The sequence below is a fragment of the Pyxicephalus adspersus genome, chromosome 6 (genome assembly GCF_032062135.1).
Source record: "Pyxicephalus adspersus chromosome 6, UCB_Pads_2.0, whole genome shotgun sequence".
Lineage (NCBI taxonomy): Eukaryota > Metazoa > Chordata > Amphibia > Anura > Pyxicephalidae > Pyxicephalus > Pyxicephalus adspersus.
This window is the reverse complement of record NC_092863.1, coordinates 107,724,657-107,748,756: the sequence shown is the minus strand read 5'-3', so window position 1 is coordinate 107,748,756 and position 24,100 is coordinate 107,724,657. Positions and strand designations below refer to the sequence as shown.

At 39.3% G+C, this 24,100-nt stretch overlaps 1 protein-coding gene across 2 annotated transcripts; it reads left to right on the top strand.

The window, feature by feature from the left end:
* Positions 1-545: 545 nt before the first annotated feature.
* ARHGEF39 (Rho guanine nucleotide exchange factor 39) lies at positions 546-21,130 on the top strand. 2 transcript variants are annotated; one of them, XR_011921111.1, is made up of 12 exons: positions 546-580; positions 2,059-2,230; positions 2,659-2,753; positions 3,919-4,039; positions 8,241-8,359; positions 9,545-9,615; positions 10,653-10,781; positions 13,617-13,846; positions 15,561-15,649; positions 16,127-16,297; positions 19,029-19,099; positions 20,532-20,550. XR_011921111.1 is itself a non-coding variant. In XM_072413631.1 (12 exons), exons 2-12 carry the CDS (start codon positions 2,087-2,089, stop codon positions 20,599-20,601), a joined length of 1,251 nt encoding a protein of 416 aa, XP_072269732.1. In that variant the 5' UTR covers positions 546-580; positions 2,059-2,086; the 3' UTR covers positions 20,602-21,130. The 2 variants fall into 2 exon arrangements, 1 of the variants encoding a protein (XP_072269732.1); XM_072413631.1 differs by having other exon boundaries at positions 16,127-16,238; positions 20,532-21,130.
* Positions 21,131-24,100: the final 2,970 nt, after the last annotated feature.

The following is a 24,100-nucleotide window of genomic DNA, read 5'->3' as shown; positions in this document are numbered from 1 at the left end:
TTGTTTGAGATTTTCCTATTATGTATTGAATATTGCATTTTAATGCCGCTAAAGTCCCGGTTTGGTAATTTTTTGTTTGTTTTTTAACTCTAATAGGGATGTGGTTTCCATTATCTACCCTCTGGAAAATTATTGTCAAGTTTATGTGTTTTGAGGCACGTGGCAAAGAATTGTGCCCAAAGATTAAAGAGAGATAAAACAAAGATTTGACCATAGAATAAGTATGTATTGCTGTATTACTTGAAGCCCATGTAGACTGGACATTATATCATGTATATATATTATGTCCCACACACTGTATAATGCACATAAAAATGACAATATACACTAATAATAATAATAATAATAATAATATACACATGAGACTATATAAAATGAATGAGCAGGTCTTGCCTCACTCTACCCACCTCCTCCACTATGGCTGCAATTTTCTTCTTGGTTGGTAGATGTCGCTGTTTCTTCCTCTTATTCTTTTTAGGTGTAGTTTTTCTTCCGGTGGTAGGTGTCGCTGTTACGGGGGAGGGAGTTCATGTCACGTGACATACCCGGAAATAGTTTGAATGATCGGGCGGGAAGATCGGTAAGTGATTGTTATGAGGTTTGTGTTTTATGGACAGATATCGGCATCACGCGTCACATTTCCGACTAGGAAACAATGTCGGAGGAGATGTGCTCGTACACAGTGCGCTAAGACCAATTTAGATTGGTGTCACCGTTCACGGCACAGGCGGGGTACACTTTATACCAGGGAGATAATAGTGAGGGGAATGGCTAATGCGCGATTTACAAATGGGCGTGGTCGAATATGTAAATGAGACAACATAGTTTCTCATTTTGTAAAGTTTTACATAATCCATGAAGTTAGTGATGAGGTTTCTATAGTAACAAGTGACGCTAGGGCCTTCTTTACCTAGACCCCTCCCCCACAAAGTAGGATGAATTAGCAGAAGGTGGGAGGGGTTCTGTTACTATGGAAACCATCATTAATTTATGTAAAGTCAGCTACCTTTATCAAGATAGGGAAAGGCGCATAAATATCTATTGTGTTGTATGAAGCTCCATCCACAGAGATCGATTCATGTGCTCCTTATGTACCATATTACACATATAACTCATCTTTCCAATTTACAAATACATGTAACACGTCTTATTTACCGCAAAAAAAAACACTTAACACGTCTTACCTCACAAATACATGTAACATGACCCTATTTACCTCAAATACACGTAACACGTCTTATTTACCTCACAAATACATGTAAACATGTCATATTTACCTCAAATACACGTAACACGTCTTATTTACCTCACAAATACATGTAACATGTCTTATTTACCTCCCAAATACACGTAACACGTCATATTTACCTCACAAATACACGTGACACGTCTTATTTACCTCAAATACACGTAACACGTCTTATTTACCTCACAAATACATGTAAACATGTCATATTTACCTCACAAATACGCGTGACACGTCTTATTTACCTCACAAATACATGTAAATCTTATTTATCCTACAAATACATGCTTCTCGTTGTGAGTTCTGTGTTGTGTCATGCTTGGTGTATTTGGAATATCTGGTAAATTTATTAGCTGTCTATGCCTCCACAGACAATGATGACGATGGTGATAAAATAAACATCCATGTGGACATTGGCCTTTCCACAGATTAATTTACCACTAACCAGCAAAGTAACAGACATGATGATATTCATACTTCTGACCACAGTCTGCCTTACACGGTGTTATACCGTACATAGTCCTTACTGTTACCCTCTTCACAGACTGTTCTTCCTCACAGTCCTGACCATTGTTCCCTTTATGTCCCGCTATACCGTACATATTCCTAACCACTGCCCCCTTACACTATATTGTACATTGTTCTGATTACTGCCCACTTTACAACTTACAGGTACCTTGTTTAGTGTTCCGGCCCTGGCAGAATATTTGTCGTGTGTACATGTCACACCCCAGGATTCTGGAATTTCATTTTTCCAGCAGCCTGTCATTGAAGAAATTCATTCTTCTTATTGCTGTCTTTATTGTATATAGGTAGTGGTCCTGTGTGAGTACTAAGTCCATGAGAGGTGAGATGGATGTGGGCCGGTTAGAAAACACAGTGGAGGAACAAAGGCAACGCTGGGAGAGGAAGAGGAGCCGCACAGCACGAGATTTGCTAATGACAGAAAGGCAGTATGTGGAGCAGCTGGAACTAATAAACAAGGTGAGGTAACTCATCCTGGATTGCCTGTAATTAGGTCTGATTTACCACTGTATCTTTACCTAAAAGGTGGAACTATTGTTTAAAAATAAAATAAGTGTGAGCAGTTAGGGTATTTCTTGCAGAAGGAACAGTACATTTCGGTCCTGATCCGAATCTTTCCTGTAATGCACATTGAGTTGCACATCCTCTGCTCAGTGTACCCAGCTGCCAAAAATGGGTAGAGATGGTGGAGATGGTGGAGATGCCAGTGCCTGGGAGTGATGATTTTTATTAAATGACAGCGATGTGTATGTCTGTATAATATTAGTAATTCTTAGTGTCAAGCTTTATCTGATTCTGGAGTATATTGAGAACATATCACTGGTGCTAATGTCCCAAATAATTTACAGAGATAACTTTCTGCTTCATATGGTTTTTATTTTCTCTAGTATTATGATGAAGTCTTCAGAGCTCGCTGTGGAAACCTAAAAATTGCCCAGCAGGGTATCTGTGGTACAATTCCAAGCATTCTGAGAGTCCACAGGTGAGCATGGAATCTATCTATTCATTATTATTGCAGGTCTTGGGAGGCCATGGGATGGGAAACAATTGTAGTTAGTGGTTGGGAAGAGAGGGGAGAAACTCTGTCTATTAAAGTAGAATTACCGTTCTCCATTCCAAAAGTGCAAGCAGGAAGCATTTGTATTAGGCAATGTCCCTTCTGCAGTCAGATATTTACCTAACCGGTCACAATTTAATTTAGTTTAGTACATTTAGTTCCACTTTAGGTGGAGCAGTTCAGTGCAAAATGCCGAGTACCCTGTTATCCCCTGGGGGTGCCAGGATGGAATGAACTCCTGTGTGCATGCTGGCCTGGATAACAAGCTCTGACACCGAGAAGAGAATTGGAGGAAGATAGCAGCATTCACACCAAAGCAAGGGCAGATGAGTAAAAATAAAAAGTTGTGATCATGCAGGCATGTTTATTTTCTTGCAGAAAGGTCATCACCTTTCCTTTCTACAATACAGGACCTGCCTGGTCACAATTGTTTTGTTTACATTTAGTTCCATTTAAAATAACAGGTCTCAGAAGGAGATTGGGTGGGGAAAATTGAAAGGGGTGGAGCAGTGACTTTTGTTATGTGGCAGGACTCTGAAGTGAGGAGATTAAAGCATGTGCATAGGAGAAGGATGTGTATTATATTGCAGACCTATACTGATGCCTTTTTGGGGGGAGGGGTTTTAGTTAGAGGGTGGAGTTGTGACTTATCTAGCCGTTCACAAGCGAACGAGAGTGAGGAACACTTCAGTAAAAGGGTTGGGAAGAGAATGAGACTGTGAATGTCTTTATTATAGCAGGTCTCTGGAATTGAAAGAAAAAAGTTTTAGTTAGTGGTTGGCAAGGGAAATGTATTGCCAACTGATTTCTCCCTTGGGATGGAGTTGTTTAGTGACTGTGTGGTGTATTCCCAGTTTCTTCCTATATCTTCACCAGATCCTGTGTGGTGTATTCATATCTTTACCAGATCCCGTGTGGTGTATTCCCAGTTTCTTCTGATATCTTCACCAGATCCCGTGTGATATATTCCCAGTTTCTTCTGATATCTTCACCAGATCCCGTGTGGTGTATTCCCAGTTTCTTCCTATATCTTTACCAGATCCTCTGGTGGGTAGAGGGCGGAGCAGTGACTCAGTCTTTGTTGTTGCAGGTCTCTTCTGATGTCCTTGGAGCGGAACACCCCTGGCTCTGGATTTGAAAACTTCTCACAGTATTTGCATCTGTATAAGAAACATGCTGACTGCATAGAAGCCACGCGGTGTGCAGTGCAGGTACCCCACCATATAATATGACAGCATTAAACTTGTGGAGTGGAGGAATAAGAGGCTTCTGCTGTATTGGCAGAGAAAAGTAACTGAGCTGTGATCCACCCTATTGTATGCTCATCCTGCCTGTGTTATTCTGTTAATAGAGGACAGATTATGAGAATAAATCAAAGAATTACTGGCTAGGAAGATAACATTTTAGCTTTTTTAAATTTTATTTATTAAACCATAAACATTCAATAAACCTAAAAAGACAAAATTAATAAAATAAAAACAATAGTATTACATTTAATTAGATAAAAAAGCAACTTATTTTAACCCTTTGTTCCTAAGTACTGGAGAAGGACCCGGGTGGGGACAAAAGAAAAATGCTGACACGAGGAAGAATATTTTCTCAAGATTACATACTTAAAAAATATAAAAATTCACTTTTGTATACAATATCATTAAAATGTCTTAACATGACACAATTCAATATCAAAAATACATAAAATCATACAGCACCAATGTACATCTCCTTAGGGACCTTATAGGAGGTGACCCAAAATTTCAACGCGTTTGACTACAGAAAGGTGCCCAATTTTTTTAATGTAAGTCCTAAATTTAGATTATTATTTTTTAATAGTTTACATATATGATGGATAAGTGGGAAAAAGAATAATAAATCTGTAGCCAAATTAAAGTGTTTATGTTATATGTTCATTATCCTTAGTGACTGTAGATCTCCATTCCTGAGAAACATGACTTGTGTCATGTTAAGACATTTAAATCATATTGTATACAAAAATAAAGGGTATTTTTTATTTTTTAAGTATGTAATCTTAAGAAAATCTTATTTGGCCTAAAAAGTCCTAGTATCTGGTTAATCACCGAAAAAATGTTGTTGCTTCTATCGTTGGGATGTGGCCACGCCAAATATAAATCAGGTGGGATTCAAGTTGTTTCAAACTGACATGAGGAAGAGCCCGGAAAGGAAAATTACAGTTCTGAAACAAATTCCTCATTCCTGCCCCACTCATATCAGCACACAATGGTCCAATGAGTCTTTATCCTGCTATCACATTAGGATTGGTACATAAAAGCATGGATGCATGCTGTCTTGTATCATAGTGTTGGAGTATTTTCTTGGAACACCTTGGCTCCCTTAATACTAAGCATTGTTTAACTGTCATAGCCTACCTTAGTATTGTTGCATCCCCAGTGTACTTATCTTCTAAAAGCAGAATACCATGCCATTTTACAAAGCTTACATCCTTTCAGACTGTTGAAGAAAGCCAGGGTATTTGCAATGTGGCAGTGTATTAGAAAAACATGTTATACACAATATAGTGACAATGATTCTCTGGAAACTGAATGTTCATATTCAAAATAATAACCTTTTGACAATTCAAGTATAATGTGGTCACCCCCGTCAACTTTTTTAAGGAGGGTTTTTTTTACCTAAAGGCTAGACACAAAATTCTTAAGAGGTTTGTTGAGAACAAGCAGGTCCCGACACGTTTTGCAACTAGGGGCTTTATTGGGGGACTTGAGAGAGGTCAAAGGTAAGATGTTTTGCGAGCAAACAGATAAATCATACATAAAAGAAACACATTATGTACATGAAAATGTATCCAAAAGTGAAAAAAATGACTATTATGTAAAAACTTTTATTTTTTTTAAACTTATACTTTTTTAAAACCTTTATATGTCATATACTGCTTACCACAAAATATCAAGCATTTATAATATTATGTATGGTTTACGTTATATATTTTTTGAATATCTCAATATCAATTTTAAGTTTTTCACTTCTGGATACATTTTCATGTACATGATGTGTTTCCTTTATGTATGATTTATCTGTTTGCTCGCAGCCTGCAATTCAACATCTTACATTTGACCTCTCTATATTGTGTTTACATGTTTTTCTAATACACTGCAGCACTGCAAATACCCTGGCTTTCTTCTACTGACATTATCAGGATATGCAGATAAAACAATTCTAAATTATAGACATACTGACCAGCACTTTTCTCCACTTACTCCTTTCAGACTGTTGTTTGAACATGGCAATGAGATCACTGGATTCAAATGGCCTACACACTCATCAGATCTCAATCTAATAGAGCACCTTTGGGATGCGGTGAAATTGGGGATTTGCATCATGAATGTGCAGCTGAAAAATCTGCAGCAATTGTGTGATTCCATCATGTCAATATGCACAAAAATTCCTTTTTAACTCCAACTCCTGGGTGGTCCAACCCAGGACTAGCAAAGTGTGCCTAATAAAGTGGCCAGTGAGTGTATAAAGGAGCTGCTGTAGGAGGGGGTGCTGAGAAGTTCCTGGCTTTGCCCCCTTCCAGATGAAATAGAATAATGAGTGTGGGGGCATATGACAGCCTAATATCTTAGTATGTAACTGCAAATGTCGGGTCTTTGCGATTCCTAAAACTGTTTTTTCTTTTAGTGAGAAGCTGTGATGGCAGAGGCACAAGCAAGTTTCACGTCGTTGGAGTTACGGGCCGTCATGAAGTTTTTGTTTCCGCAGGGAAAGTCAGCAAAGGACATTCACACTGAGATGTCACAAACACTGGTGGAGAAGTGTCCTTCCTACAGCACTGTCAGAACCCGGATATCCTGCTTCAAGACTGGGCATTTCACCGTTGAAGATGAGCCCCGCAGTGCGCGCCCCCCAACCTCAACTGACCCGGCAACCTGCGATCTCCATGAGCTGATTATTGAGGACCGGGGAATATCTGCAAAAAAGATAGCCCAGATACCTGACATCTTATGGGAGCGTGTTGGGTTTGTTATCACCACTATCCTAGACATGCGCAAGCTTTCAGCAAAGTGGGTGCCAAAATGTTTGAACAGTGATCACAGGAAGGAACGGGTTCAAGGATCCAAATCCTTTTTGGCCCATTGACTGAGGATGAAACCTGGCTCCACATCTATGATCCTGAAACCAAGGAACAGTCAAAGTTATGGCGCCACAGCGGGTTCTTGAGGCCGAAGAGGTTCCAAACCGGGAATCGGCCAAAAAAGTCATGGCCGTTTTCTGGGACAAAGGCGGTATTCTGTTGGTGGACTACCTACCTCAGGGCTCTAGTATAACTGGACAGTATTATGCTAACCTTCTGGACCAGCTGAAGGAGGCAATTAAGACCAAACGCCGTGGAAAGTTGACCAAAGGGATCTTTTTTTTGCAGGACAATGCACCTGTGCACACGTCCAACATTGTGGATGCCAATTTGAACACCCTGGGTTTCCAATTGGTCCACCATCCCCCCTACTCACCTGACCTGGCCCCTTCGGACTATTATCTGTTCCCGAATTTGAAAAAACTAGTGAAGGGGCAACGTTTTGGCGACATTTCTGACGCCAAAGATGCTGCTGAGCTGGTTTGCAGCCCAACCAAAGGACTTTTTTTTTGAACGGTCTAGAAAAGCTGCAACTACGCTGTACCAAGAGCATCAGTTTCAGGGGGGAATATGTGGAATAAATGTGGTATTTCATAACTCTGGCTATCTTCTTTCTGGGCAAAGCCAGGAACTTCTTGGCACCTCCTCATATTAGAGCAACTCAGTAGGTACAGGGGAGGTTGAGGGCAGAAGGAATTTGCTGTAGGCAGTCAGAAAGCACTTCCATCAAGGTGACGGTTGGTGGCTCTGACTGTATAGGTGAGGGGTAAAGGATTTGGCTGTACAAGTAAGTAGTAGGGGATTTTAACTGTGCTTTTTCCAATTTTCATTCATCTTATTGGTTTTGGTAAAACCAGTTGCATCCAGTAGATAAGACAAGAATATGGTATATCAGCAGCAAAGCAGAGAAACAAAAGGACAAAAAGAAACAGGTTGGAATACATAAATTAAAGAATATAAAATGGTATGGCAAGTCCTGAAAAGAATATAAACAAAGCACAAGGCACAATCTATAAAATATATGTATATTATATCATATATGTAACCCTAAATGTGTCAGTTCTTGCATAGATATGCTGTGTCCTGTCTATTTAATAAAAAGATAATGGGAATAGGAACCCTTAAATATTGGAGAAGTCTCTCTAGGTTCTATTTATGAAACAGGAAATCTGACATTCCCTTAAACATTCTTTGGAGGGAATCAATTACTACCCTTGAAACACATGGACCTGGAAGATTCCCACAAGGGAGTGTCTGATTCCCTGTTCTATTAATAGAGCCCTCTGTGTATATTCTTATTCTAGGTTCAAACAAAGAAGAAGAAATCTTTTGCCCGATTTAAAAAATTGCAAGAATCTCGTCCTGAGTTTCAAGGCCAAACCTTGGAGGAGCTCCTAGGACTTCCTCTGCATCGATTAGTCAAGTAAGTTGTCTCTCTTGACTTACAGTACTGTGCAAAAGGGCAATTCACAATTCTGATGAGAAAAAAACAATAAATATGCTACATTTCATGAAATGTATTATATACTAATGCAGTTGTATTCTGCTACCCCCAGAAATGGTTGGAATTGTTTGACCTTATAGAGGGCTTGTACTGGGTCAGTAGCTTTCCCAAAGCTGAGGTGGCATTCTTGGTAATGGAAGAGGCAAATTTATACATGGAACTAGTAAAGTTATGGTCCCACATCTAAAATCACCAAGTGTGCAAGCATTGTTATGGATTTTTAAGGCACTTTTCATCTAATGTCACTCACAAACATAATCATAAAACCAAAATTTACATGTACCATCATTATTAGACATACATGGTGTACACTAAAATCTCAGTAGTCTTTCTATCTTTCAATTCGTTTTGCAGGATGTGTTTCTTCAGAAAAGAGGAATGTTCATTTGCCATGTATGTCCAATGGTATTGGTAGTTTGTTTGTGTGTTCGGTAACAATGGTAGAGACAGGACTTTCCCTTCTCATAATAGAGTTGCCCCCTGATAACTGGTTAGGTAATGATAGAGGAAAGACATATTTAAACACGGACCCTGTGTGCACTTAGCTACATCTTCCTCTTCGGCAAGAATTGTGAGCAGCACAGCAGTGGCATCACCAAACCTTAATCCTAATCTTCTGAGACTATTAGTTAGAGGTAGCAGTGGGTTAGATTATCTCACACTGCAAATATACAGCTGTATTAATACAGAAAAGAAGTTCTAGGAACAGCAAGTGGCCTAATATACAGCTATGTGGATACAAAACAGGATTGTCTAGACACATGGAGTCACCTGATATACTGCTATGTGGATACAGAACAGAATTGCCTAGGCACAGGAAGTCACCTGACATACAGCTACAACTATACAACTGTGAGATCCACTTATCAGAACAGAGACAGGGTTCAATAGATACACTGAGGGTACAGAAGAGGCATACAAGTGCAAGGCTAGTATTTAGGTAGAATTTAAAACAAAATGTGTCATATAAATTTCTACCCTATTTAGTGGGGTAAAAAGTAACTTTCACCCTATAGGTATGGTAAATTCTTTTTACTACATTTATATCTGCAGTCTCTGACCTCCTTGTCATTGTCTTCTCTCCTAAATCTTCTCGCTTCTCAGGTATCGACATTATCTGGTGGACCTAGTGGAAAATAATATTCCTGGAAGTATGGACTCTGTACAGCTGAATAGTGAGTACACTCTCATATGTAGAATAAATAACCGAACAGCGCCAGCCATGACAATTTCTACTAACAATTTACACTCAAAGACAGGCTCTACAAGTGCCTCCACTTACCTACGGCATCTTTATTCCCCTGCAATTATTCCAAGCTATTCTAAACACTTCCAACATGTCTCCCAAGCTTTGAAATCCAATAATCATACATGAAAAAGTGTAGCTCTTTAGAATAATTTTTTACAAATGATTATACATAAAAAAGCCAGGGAATTCTCCAACAAAATCATTTCTATGTCATATATATATATCCCTAAATAAGTTATATTGACATAATGCACAGGGTAAAGATTAGGTAATGCACGTTCATTTCTTAGATGGATACACTCAGATTTGATGTTTGTAAGTGGAAAAGGCCTGTTCAAAAAGCTTTTGCTATATGATGGAATACATTGATTCTTCTGAGTATAGAAGGAGAGATGCTGCAAAGGGGGTTCCTTCCTGAATTTGGAACATGGTAACAATCAATTTGTTATGAATTGTTTGAAAGAATTTGGCGCACATTTCATGGGCAATTATTGAACTGATTTTTTTTAGATGATTTCATGGCTTTTTTTCTGTATTCATTTCAACATTGATTTTTATTTATTTATTTTTTAGGCAGGAGATTTTTTAAAAGAGCAACATTTTGTTTCCATGTATATAATTACTTGAATTTTTCTTTTTGGAATTGTTTTTAGCAGGGCCGTCACTAGCTCAGATAGGGTTTTCAGATAGGGAAATGCAGGAAAACCTTTCTTTTTCACATGCTTTTTTTTGTTTACCTGCTCTCACCTGCTGCACCTCATTACCGTCTTCTGTGCTATCATGCCAAGCACTTGCCTTTATTTCTTCAGGTATAGTGCATCCCAGCGACCCCCTCACTTTCCATTCACTAGTAAATGTGGCCACTGATGCAGCAATAGACAGACAGTAGGGGAAATGTGATAGGGTCCAGCCCTTCCTGACACCATCCATAACAAACCTCGAGTAATATTACTTTGTACACAGGGGCACTTCAAGCTGTTTCTGCAGTGTGTGAATACATTGAGAATGCTCAACAACTTCATGAGAATGAACTTCAACTTCAAAGAATTCAGAAACTGCTGAAAGGGCGAAGAGTCCGAATTGCCACCCCAGGTGAGATCACGATTTATCTTCAGGACTGTTCAATTACATTTTGTGACCATTGTATCTAGGAGGCTGTGTTGGTAGATGGCATGTTGTATCATATAGATAGTATATTGTATAAATAGAGTATGTTTTGTATCCATGTTTGCCTAGTAGATTACATGTGTGTGTATTTTACTGTCAGTAAATGGGATGTATGTATGGTGCTGTCTGGGTAGATGACTTGTTGTGTGTATGGCACTGTCAGTAAATGGGATGTTAGGTCCATAAATATTTGGACAAAGACAACGTTTTTCTAGTTTTGGTTCTGTACATTACCACAATTAATTTTAAATAAAACAACTCAGATGCAGTTGACCTGCAGACTTTCAGCTTTAATTCAGTGGGATGAACAATAAGATTGGATAAAATGTGAGGAACTAAATCCTTTATTACACAATCACTTCATTTCAGGGGCTCAAAAGTAACTGGACAAATTAAAAAGCTGAAAATAAAATGTTCATTTCTAATACTTGGATGAAAACCCTTTGCTGGCAATGACAGCCTGTAGTCTCATGGACATCACCCGATGCCGGGGTTCCTCCTTATTAATGCTCCGCCAGGCCTTTACTGCAGCGGCTTTCAGTTGCTGTGTGTTTGTGGCCTTTCTGTCCGAAGTTTAGTCTCCAACAAGTGAAATGCTCAATTGGGTTCAGATCAGGTGACTTGGCCATTCCAGAATATTCCACTTCTTTGCTTTAATAAACTCCGGGGTTGCTTTGGCTGTATGTTTTGGGTCATTGTCCATCTGTATTATGAAACGCCTCCCAATCAATGTGACTGCATTTAGCTGGATGTGAGCAGACAGTATGTCTCTGAACACCTCAGAATTCATTCTGCTGCTTCTGTGTCACATGATGGATAAACACTAGTGTCCCAGTGCCATGGCAGCCATGCACGCCCAAGCCATCACACTGCCTCCGCCATGTTTTACAGATCATGTGCTATGCTTGGGATCATGAGCTGTTCCACGCATTCTCCATACTTGTTTCTTGCCATCATTCTGGTAAAGGTTGATCTTGGTTTCTTCCTCATGATGTACCAAACTGTAGATTTTGCCACTCCTAATATTGTAGCAATTTCTCGGATGGGTTTTTTCTGTTTTTGCAGCGTAAGGATGGCTTGTTTCACCTGCATGGAGAGCTCCTTTGTCTGCATGTTGTCTGTTCACAGCAAAATCTTCCACATACACCCCCATGGCATGTATGTATGGTGCTGTATGGGTAGATGTTGTGTGTATGGCACTGTCTGGGTGGATAACATTTTTTCCCTTGGGTCTCAGCAGCACTTCCCAGGAGATAGCTGCACCTTCCTGCAGTCAAGTAGCATGAAGAAGTTAGGCCTTAGAAACGTAATAAAATGGTGGAACTTACCACAGGTGGTAGTTTTCTTTTACCAGCACCATTAGGCAGTCTCGGGTCTGCAGCTGGGGGGCTTAAAGGGACTGTGTGTATTTCTGGTTTCTGGCACAGTGAGCTGCAATTTGTGGCTCTCCTCTGACAATTTTCTCTGAAAACATACAGGCCCCCCTAGGCACTCGTGCAGCAGCATTGCCTGATTTTGACAAACCCAGCCGTGATGTCATCAAATATGAGCACATGCACAAATTAACAGCGCAAAAGATGAGGGAAGTAGCAGGGAAAGAAATGATGACGTCACAGGGCACCAGATTTACATTTCCTGAATTTTAGCAGGATGTCAGAAGACAAGTATATTAGGAAGGAATGGGGTGAAGCACCCATGTTTCAGGAAAGTAAATCTAATATGTTCTGCTGGTAATTGCAAAATGCCAGAATCATTCAAGGCCTGCAAGTATTAGCAGAGCAGTGGATCCTTACTCATCTCTCAAATGATGCTACTAGGAAACCTATTTAATATACAGCCCTGTGTAATCCTGTTTAATAATATTAGAGGAAAGATTTAAATTCCCACTCATCTGTGAATTTCCTTAATGTCTCAAAAGGAGCCCAAATTGTTACTCACAAAAAAATAAAATGAGCAGCCTATTGTCCTTTCTTTATAATCCCACTGTCAGAAGTTCCGCTGTTTTATTTTGCTGTTAGGCATTTCTTTTTTCTGCTTGGTGCATTGGAATGGAGCTGTCTCCTTTGGTCTCCTGCTTTTGAGGCACAAAGGAAAGGAAATTTTCCAGTGAGTTCAAAATAAGTCTGAATGTGTGATACTATCCGGGTAGTGGGAATGTGTGTATAGTACTGTGCGGGTAGATGCCAGTGTGTAAATGGTAATGTTTGGGTGGTTGGCATATTGTGGGTATGGTAATGTTTGGGTAGATGTAATGCTGTATGTATGGTACTGTTTGATAAGATAACATGTTGTATGGCTGGTACTGTGCGGGTAGATGTCAGTGTGTAAATGGTACTGTTTGGGTAGTTGGCATATTGTGGGTATGGTAATGTCTGGGTAGATGAAGTGTTGTATATATGGTACTGTTTGATAAGATAACATGTTGTATGGCTGGTACTGTGCGGGTAGATGTCAGTGTGTAAATGGTACTGTTTGGGTGGTTGGCATATTGTGGGTATGGTAATGTCTGGGTAGATGAAGTGTTGTATATATGGTTACTCCCTTGGATAGAAGTTATGTGTATGGTACTGACTGGGTAGAAAGTCCTGTGTATGTGACAAGCCGTATGTCTGGTACTGTCTGATTGGGTGACATGTTGTATGTATAAATAATGTAGGAATAATTGTTTGTTCCATCAGGATGGCTTCTGTCTAACGCTTCCCTGACAGGTCATTTGTCATGTCAGTCAGGTGTGTTAGCTGTGTCATTTGTCTCTTCCAGGAAGACGATATATCAGAGAGGGATGGTTGTCTCTTGTGCCACCCAGCGGAGAGGAACTTAAACATCGCATGCTTTTTCTCTTCTCTGATGTCCTTGCTGTCACCTCACCTTGTCATCCCTTACACCCAGTAAATGCCCATAAATTTTGCTGCCAAGCACTATATCCTCTGAGAGAGTGCCGGGTGGAGAGAGTCCTGGGCCACACCCAGAGCCAGGGAGGGCTAATCAGTGTGAGTGTTATCTTCTGCCCCATCATATTTCCAGTCACATGTCCTTAATCACCCTTTCCATTCTACGTCTTCTCATTGCCCATTTACCCCTCAACCTCCTGTTTCTGCTGCAATACCCTTTTACTCTCCCTTTTATCTCTGACCCATAATCCCTCTCCTTCTTATCCAACCCCTCCAATTTCTGTCATTTTACCCCTCCCCCCTCCAGTTGCTCATTTACTACAATCTTTTTATCTGTGTTTTTTTTCCCATCCCCCTTTTCTCATGATTACCCTATTACCGTTTTCTTTTTACCTCTGCCAGTTTCCCCTTTTTTTATCATACAGTGAGGTCCATAAATATTTGGACAGAGATAACTTTTTTTCTAATTTTAGTTCTGTACATTACCACAATTATTATAAATGAAACAACTCAGATGAAGTTGACCTGCAGACTTTCAGCTTTAATTCAGTGGGTTGTACAAAAAGATTCCATAAAATGTGAGGAACTAAATCCTTTATTACACAATCACTTCATTTCAGGGGCTGAAAAGAAATTGGACACATGACACAAAGGTTATTTCATGGGCTGGTGTGAGCAATTCCTTCGTTATGTCATTATCAATTACGCAGATAAAAGGCCTGTGGGGGGGGGGGTGTATGTGGAAGACTTTGCTGTGAACAGACAACATGCGGAGTTCTCCATGCAGGTGAAACAAGCCATCCTTACGCTGCAAAAACAGAAAAAACCCATCCAAGAAATTGCTACAATATTAGGAGTGGCAAAATCTACAGTTTGGTACATCATGAGAAAGAAACAAAGCACTGGTGAACTCAGCAACGCCAAAACACCTGGACGTCCATGGAAGACAACAGTGGTGGATGATGGCAGAATCATTTCCATGGTGAAACCCCTTCACAACAGCCAACCAAGTGACAACACTCTCCAGGAAGTAGGCGTATCGATATCCAAGTCTACCATAAAGAGAAGACTGCATGAAAGTAATACAGAGGGTGCACTGCAAGGTGCAAGACACTCATAAGCCTCAAGAATAGAAAGCCTAGATTGGACTTTGCTAAAAAACATCTAAAAAAGCCGGCACAGTTCTGGGAAACATTCTTTGGACAGATGAAACCAAGATCAACCTTTACCAGAATGATGGCAAGAAAAAAGTATGGAGAAGGCGTGGAACAGCTCATGATCCCAAGCATAGCACATGATCTGTAAAACATGGCGGAGGCAGTGTGATGGCTTGGGCGTGCATGGCTGCCATGGCACTGGGACACTAGTGTTTATCCATCATGTGACACAGAAGCAGCCGAATGAATTCTGAGGTGTTCAGAGACATACTGTCTCCCGGCATCGGGTGATGTCCATGAGTTCAAGACTACAGGCTGTCATTACCAGCAAAGGGTTTCATCCAAGTATTAGAAATGAACATTTTAGTTTCAGCTTTTTAATTTGTCCAATTACTTTTGAGCCCCTAAAATGAAGTGATTGTGTAATAAAGGATTTAGTTCCTCACATTTTTTGCAATCTTTTTGTTCAACCCACTGAATTAAAGCTGAAAGTCTGCAGCTCAACTGCATCTGAGTTGTTTTATTTAAAATTAATTGTGGTAATGTACAGAACCAAAACTAGAAAAACGTTGTCTTTGTCCAAATATTTATGGACCTAACTGTATGTCTAGCCTTTCATGACGCCATCTCTTATCTCTTTGTCTTTTTGTTCACAGCTGTCTTTTAAGAGGGAGAAGCTTCTTCTGATGTCAGACGATCAACAGGATCTGAACAGCTGGTATGAGTGCCTGCAGACAGCAGTCAGGTGAGTGAAGACTGGTGTAAGAGTTTTCTGACAGAAATCAGGTGAGTTACCACTGGTAAGAGTGTCTGTAATCAGCAATCAGGTGAGACTGGTAAGAGCGCCTTCTGAGTTCTAACAGCAGTCAGGTGAGTGAGGACTGGTATGAACATTTGCTATAAGTGATCAGGTGAGAGAGATGTCTGCTGATAGCAGTAAAATGAGTGAGGACTGGTAAAAGTGTCTGCAGACAGAGGTCATGTGAGTGGGGACTGATATAAGCGTCTTCTGACAGTGTTCAGGTGAGTGAGGACTAGTATGACTGTCTGCTGACAGCGGTCAGGTGTTTGAGAAAAGATTGCAAATAGGCAGGTATTTGTATTTTATGGCAGAATAGAAATCTCCTGTGTACTCAGGAATGGGATCAAGAGTTTAAACAGAGAGTCATAAAATGTCTGAGGAATAAAAAAAGTTAACAGGCTTAACAATTCTCTTCCCTAGGAAAATACTCTCAGAGGGCAGCACTAACTGTGGAGGAGCGCAGAGTCATCCGCCAACTTCTGAAGTGCGAAACAACTTTTCATTGCCGCCAAGAGTTCCAAAACGACATCATGTGAGAAACAAAATATGCAGGGGTATTTAATGTGCAGAGCGATTGCCATGTTGCAAAAAGTGAGCATCCACAGCATACACTGCTTGAGACATATAGAGCACATACAGCAAACACCGCATAGAACAAACAAAGCACACATTACAGACACTGCAAAAATCATATACAGCACACACATCTTACACTGCATAGATTGTACAGAAGACAGATTACACATCCGATCCTACACTGCATAGAACAAGGACATCATACACTGCATTACCATACACAGCACACACGGCTAACCCTACATAGAACATTCACACACAGCTAACCCTACATAGAACATTCACACACAGCTAACCCTACATAGAACATACACATAGTAACATAGTGGGTCAGGTTAAAAAAAGACATAAGTCCAATAAATTCAACCACTAGGGAAATAATCCCATATATAAAACCCCATAATATCCCAGATATAAAACCCTATAAGACATAGTTGGTCCAGAGGAAGGCAAAACAAGCCCCCGGGTACAATTTGCTTCAACAGGGGAAAAAATTCCTTACATTATTTATAAGGCAATCAGATGTTCCCTGGATCAGCAGTCTCTGTTATCTTTATTTTAACCTCCTTGGCAGTATTCCCGAGTGTTGCTTGGGGTGAATTTTACATACCAAAAGCGATAACCCCAAGCCTCACTTGGGGTAGGAAAACAAAAATCCTCCCTGCCCCCCGCAATCCAGAGGCATCCTGAGTGATCCCTGGCCGGCTTCTGCATCACATCGGTACCCCGGAGAGGCGTGGCTTGGCGGGAAATTTAAAAGCAGATTACATTGTAATCTGCTTTTAAAACATTGATCACAGTTATAAAAAATAAATCCAAATAATAAATCCAAAAGTTTATTCTAATATTGTACCCTTGTTTAGACAAAATAAAAAATAATTTTTTTATAGTTTATATTTTCTTTATAATTTTATTTTTAAAATTATTAATTATTTATTTACCCGGGAGTTATTTCTAAGAATTACAGGTCTAAAATATTAAACAACAAATTTCCACGCAAAACAATGTACTGCTTTTGACATATATTTGACTTTGAAATACTGACAGAGTTAGAATGCCAGGGGTTTAAATCCTTAATCCCCAGTTATATTCTGTGCTTCTAGAAATACATTCAGCTTTTTCTTAAAGCAATCTATAGAACTTGTTGAAACTACTTCCTGAGGGAGCCGATTCCACAGACCTTACAGTGAAGAATCCCTTCCTTATCCGGAGCTTAAACTTCTTTTCCTCCAGACGCAAAGAGCGCCCCCTTGTGCTTTGTAATGACATTACAGTGAATAATGGGGAAGAGAGTTCTCTATATGGACCATTTATATATTTATACAGGGTGATCATATCCCCCCTTATACGTCTCTTCTCAAGGGAGAATAGATTCAGTTCAGCTAATCTCTCCTCATAGCTGAGCTCCTCCATTCCTTTTATTAGTTTAGTTGCCCTTCTCTGCACTCTGTCCACGTATCACTTTTAATATTATTTTCTAGCAGAAACTCCTCTATGTGGTTTTTTTTTTATCAAACTGTCTAGGACCTTTCCAACTATGGATGTTAAACTAACGGGTCTGTAGTTACCTGGTAATGTTTTTGCTCTATTTTGGAAGATAGGAACCACATTGGCCTTACGCCAATCCATCGGTACCTTGCCAGTGACTAAAGAGTCTCTAAAAATTAGAAATAATGGCTTTGAAATAACTGAGCTCAGCTCTTTGAGGACACGTGGATGTAATCCATCAGGTCCTGGTGTATTGTCAACCTTTATTTTTCCCTTTTCTCAATCATATCAGTTCTGAGCCATTGTGACTCATTTAAGGCAGTGACATTGCTATTATGAATTTGGACTTGAGCTCTGCCATTTTCCTTTGTGCACACAGAGCTAAAGAAAACTGTTTAGTAAATCCGCCTTTTCCTAATCCCAAGTTACCAACCCAGAGACATCCTTTAAGGGGCCTACATGCTCAGATCTGATCTTTTTGCTATTAATATATTTAAGAAAAATTTTGGTGTTTGCCTTACTTTCCTTTGCAATCTGTCTGTAATTTTTTTTGTTACACAGCTAATACTACATAGAACATGCACAGCACAAACTGAATATTGTGCTTCTGCAAAAAGTGGTGCTGGAACCCCAAAATTTGAAATGCGTAGACAATAGGTAACTGTAGAAAGAGACCCAAGAGGTTTTCTATGGAAATGCTCTTTATTAATAAATAATCTTTTTTTCAAAGTAAAAAACATCACTGCCCTTTATTTAAAGAATATCACAATAAAACTAAAAAAAATTATGAAATATCTTTAGAAATCAAATCCCTGCTCACATGTAATTCTAAACCTCTTAAACTCCCACTAGCAAGGTCACGGCTTTTTCACTGTTTCTCAAGGGGACTTTTCTCCTATATACCTCCACCTTGAGTAATTGGTGTTTTTTATTTGCTTCTAGATTATATTGGTTGTAATTTTAGTTGCATTTCAATAGAAACCTTCTTGGGTCTTTTTCTACTGTCACATGTTTTCTAGAAACAATACAAAGCCCATGCAACACACACTACATAGAACTTACATTTTTAGAAAGTGAAACTGCAAGACCATTGCTGCCTCATACCCTTACAGTATGTGACAGTGATATATTGCTATATTTCTGTCACCTTTATATTGTTGCACTCTTAATAAGAAAATTGCACATCAATATGTTTGTATCTTAAGGTAATTTACAAGTTTAATGTCATTGCATTATGATTTGTTTTTGCTTAATGCAGGCCAATGTGCTCAGGGAGGAATCTGGAAATTCAGAAGAAACATCATGGAAGCGCATGAGAATCACTGAGACGTATGTATATTGGATCTTTTATGGCTGTGTTGGAAAATGCAGTAAGAATGTAACCAAGACCTAAAATCCGCCTTATTTATCATGGCCTCTCCCCATTAGCAATAGCTTTGGTATAATAAAAATATCATCTAGGCACTCAGGTGAGGGTGATGTCACACTTCTTCCAATGAGTTCCTGGGGAATGCTCAGCTACAAATTTCCAAGGTGATGGTTTTTTGTATTTTAATAAAGTGACAACTCTCAGATTTTGGTTACTTCTGTGAAATTCCTTTGAAAGAGGAGGACACCTGTAGTACAGAAGCCAGGGAAAGTTTTTCATTATATATACTTTTTCCTTGTTTCTACAGCTTTCTCGTTTTGTTTTCCTTAAAATCCTCTAATGGGGACAGGGGAGAAACCCTGATAGGCCTTTTACTGCAGATCCACTTTAATATTCTTCACTTGCCCAAACTTACCTTAAACTCCTTCTTTACATATTCTTTATATCTCAAACTCTTTACACCTTTCATTCTCCTTGAAAAAAAATCTCCCAAACCATGAATTTCCATAAACACCTCTCACATTCTCCACCCTACTCTGAACATTTATCTCCACATCCATTTTAATATTATTACACAGTATTTATATAGCGCCAACATATTAAGCCACACTGTACAAAGTCCATAGTCATGTGACTAGCTGTCCCTCAAAGGAGCTCACAATCTAATGTCCCTACCATAGTCATATGTCATTACCAGTCTAAGGTCAATTTTGGGGGGAAAGCCAATCAATCTAACTGCATGTTTTTGGGGTATTGGAGGAAACCGGAGTACCTGGAGGAAACCCACACAAACACGGGGAGAACCTGCAAACTCCATGCAGATCGAGTCCAGGCTGAGGCCAGAGTAGAATGCTAAGCTCTGAGCCACCGTGCTGCCCATTTATCAATAAAAACACCTCTCAGACTCTATCCTCCTATGAAAACCCCTTTACCCCTCATAAAGCTCCTCACCTATCCTCGATCTCATACAACTCTTTACCCATTTATCCCCCCCAAAAAAACGCCTTAAACCTTTATTTTTTTCCCTTGAAGGCAGAATGTGAATAAAAAAGATCAATTGATAGAACAATATTTGTAGGCACTGGGTAAAACATAGATGCAATCAACATTTAAATAAAATTAGGATTTTTGTGGGATCATCATTGATTATTTGTTATTATTGGCAGATAGTTGGGCTTAATCTTGGGGTTATTGGGGGATGGTCAGGGTTGATACCTGGATTGTAGGGGGTTCATTTGGAATAAGGTATGATCAGACTTGTACGTGTAATGATTGTTGGGATGGTCATTGATCTTCATACTGTTAGGCTGTAGTTGAGTTTAGTTGGAGGCACTGGATGTTATTGTCTTTTTCCAGAGTTCCTTATTTACTGTTTTTTTTTTTTCTTTTTAGCCCTGAAGAAATACCAGAGCAACCATCAAAGGCTGATAACGGAGCTGGGTGGAGATGTGTTATTTTGTAACCCATCTTCATATCAAATTTGGGTGAAGAGAGTATTACCCTATAGACAGTATTCTCCTTCCAAATGAGAAACTGGGTAAAAGCGACTAGCACCTCAAATCTGTTACCTTGTCCACTCTTTCCCATGTGTGAAACTGGGATATATATATATATATATATATATATATATATATATATATATATATATATATATATATATAGTACTCACTCAGTGGGCGGAATTGTGTGATTGTATATAATACTTCCACCATATAGGGAGAGTGTATAATTATCAGTGGGCGGGTAGAACTTTCTTGGAAGTGTATAATATACTCTTCTCTGACTGGACAGTGGATGTAAAACATATGTGTATATATATATATATTTTTATGCATATGCTTGGATGCAAGGTGATTATAGTACTTACCCTGTGATTTCAGCCCTCCATTTCTATAGTCACTCTCTAGTGAACAATTTATGATGACCCTAAACTTGTTGTCTGCTGGACAGGACTGGAATAAAAAGCATATTTGTAATACATGCACACAAAACTTTGTTATTTTAATACATTTCTGCTGGAGTATAAGTGCTGGGTTCATGTGTGGTTGAAGCAATTGGTGTTGGACTTTTAATCGTTTCTATTTTACAACTGAACACATTCATTTTTAATATGAAATTACTGTAAGAAAACTCTATTTTGTACCCCAGTATGGGGGAGTTTATCAACCAATCACTAGGCTGCAGGGCCCATTATGCCATTACTGAGTATCTCATTAAATACATGGATAATCAAAGTTCATTGAGGACACTGCTAAGAAAATAAGAAGCCGTCTTGATTTTTTTCAGTGCTGACTCCAACAGAGATTGCTTCTTCTTAGTTACAAGACCAACTTTTTAAGGTTTTGCACACTGAAGTAGGTGCTACTACAGCACACAAGCCAGGTCTTGGTCATGTAGATTCATGTAGATAGGATTATTAAATGGTACATGGGCAAAGGAACATGCAGAGCTGTAACAACCATGGAGGAGAATCCCACAGTTCCATGTCCGCCCACTCATCCATTATCAGCTCCTTTATTTCTTCCTTCATAACCATTTCTATGAATGGAGCTACCCGCGCAAAGTGAAATGAGCTGTAGGACTGGACAATGCCTTACTTTAGCCATATCAAAGTTTTAGGAGGAAGGCATGGCAAACTCTGAAAAGAAAAGAATACACAGTCTAGTAAGGAATTTGAAACCTACAGAGACCAAATACAATTTGATAAACATATAGGTAAAGCCATTGCTAAGGAGGATAAAAGATACTGTACATAAGACTGGAATAGGGTAGAGGAAAGAAAACTGCAGCAGCAAGGTCATAAGAGACCACTCTTAAGATTTAACTCTCTAGCTAGTCTCTCAAACAGGGTTCCTGCAAAGGAGGTTCTTGCTGGGGGTTCTTTGAGCAATGATTAATTTGTGCCTCTCAGGTCAGTTCAAGTGACACCAATGATTATTTTGGCTATCTGTAAGATAACATGGTCAAACTGTCCAAGAGCAAACATTGAATAATGAACTAAAGCGGGACCAGGCACCAATTTAATGGTGAAGATTTGTGTAATATGCTCAGGTAGTAACTTTAAATTTGCTATTTTTAATATTATGCAATCCATTTTAGGAATTAAAGTGAAATTAAAGTTGTACTTTCAAAAATACATGATTAGGCAGGTGGCAATAACTGTTCTTACCTGCCATGTTCCATGAGATGCATAAATAACTGCTTTTATACCATTATCAAAGCACTGTCTTGAAATGGTGCCATTCTTGCTCAACAACTACAGAGTTTTTAGTGGTTCTTAGTGCAGTACAATTTGAGCACAATTTATTTGATATTTGCAATACCTTTGCAGTTACTGCATAACATTAACCATCTCTCTCTTCCTCTGTCTCTAAAAATATATATATACACATTGTGAAGTTGGGGGATCGGGAGCCCTACCCAAACTATGCAAGATTGAGATGTTCAATCAGTGTGTTTATTTGTCCCAAATGATATTAATCAGCTTCACTTCAGCAGGTTAGCTTTTATTCCTATTTATAGAAAGTTAACAACAGTGTTTTCACTTGGGCAGCTGGTCCAGGAGGGCATTCCGTTCCCACAGGTAGTAAGGAGTACACAGTTCCACAAGTATTTCTTCCAGAAAACTTCCTGCAACATCCAACGTGGGGGACAGCTTTCATAAAATGAGGGAGTACACCCGGTTCATCTTTAAAATTGCACAATGGTAACAATAAAGTGGACGTTCCTATAACAGTATATCATGGATAACCTCGATCTCTGCCTACTCCACAATACCGCAAGCATGGGTGTTTACATGATGTATCTCCCTTTGTAAACTCTGAAGAACCCTGTATGGGCGACAACAAGTTAGGAGGCAAGACTGCGCTATTAATGGACCAACAAAACCCTGTGCTGTATCATGGTTCTTAACATGTAATATTACATTGAATGATCTTTTTCATAATATCAAGTAAAATCATAACTTTATATCATATTGTGGCCCCCAAAACCCTTCTTTCAGCAAACCAATTTGGCAGAGGCAAATTTTACCTAAAAACAAGTGGGAGTGTAACAATGTTTACCATCCTTGCTTACTAAAACCTAAAAATTCATCAGTGCAAGAGATTCTGTGATGAACTTTTGTAAAGCGTAGATAGCTATTTTATACCATTCAGAAAGTGAAATGAAGACTGAAAACAAGTGTGAGAATAATTACTTTCTTCTGCAAAATATACAATATACATCCTTACACTAATTGTATAAATGACACTGAACTAAAAATCCTAATTTTGCTATGAAAGGTATTTTGCCATTGTCAGCAACCTTGCCTCTTTGAATCCAAGTCTACAAAACAAAAAAGCAAAATCTCATTGCCATTTGTGTATAGGACGATGAAGAAGTATGAGTTCAATGCAAATTAGGGTAGCAGTGTGAATAATGTTTGAACCTCTGGAAACAGTGATGCAAACATTGGTCTTCCATCAAGTTTTGCTACCTTGTCAGATTTGACTACCATCAATGCTGAAGTCGCATAGTGCTGTCCAATTTATCCCCCCCAAATCCTCCTCCTTTCCAGTCACTGAAACTCTACCCCTCCTGCCTGATGCCTAAACTAGACTTGCAATACCTAAGCTTACTTTTCCAGTCAGCAACTAACCTTAACCCCCCTGCGGCTGTACAGTACATACTGTATGTACACCCCATCTATCACTTTCCCAGACACGCTTTCCCCGCAACTGCCACACCTAAAGGAGGCAAAAGAAAAAACCTCTTTTGGCACCACCGTACAGTTTTCATCTTAAAAGAGAATATGAGGTTGCAGGACACCAACAGATATTCTTGCAGTTGTTGCAAAAGCATTTACAGCAAATACTCAAGGAGCGCCAAAGGCATAGATTCCTAAAGACCTTGCAAGAACGAAGCTGGCTGTAGATTTTGTGAACCATCTCTGGATGTAGTCAGGTGCTAAGCCTGATCCG

What these genes read in the sequence shown, in the direction of transcription:
- ARHGEF39 (XM_072413631.1), top strand. Translation starts at nt 2,087, where the DNA reads ATGAGAGGTGAGATGGATGTGGGCCGGTTAGAAAACACAGTGGAGGAA. An exon ending in CCACGCGGTGTGCAGTGCAG is followed by an intron (nt 4,040 to 8,240) that starts GTACCCCACCAT and finishes TTCTTATTCTAG; the next exon opens with GTTCAAACAAAGAAGAAGAA. An exon ending in CCTCTGCATCGATTAGTCAA is followed by an intron (nt 8,360 to 9,544) that starts GTAAGTTGTCTC and finishes CTCGCTTCTCAG; the next exon opens with GTATCGACATTATCTGGTGG.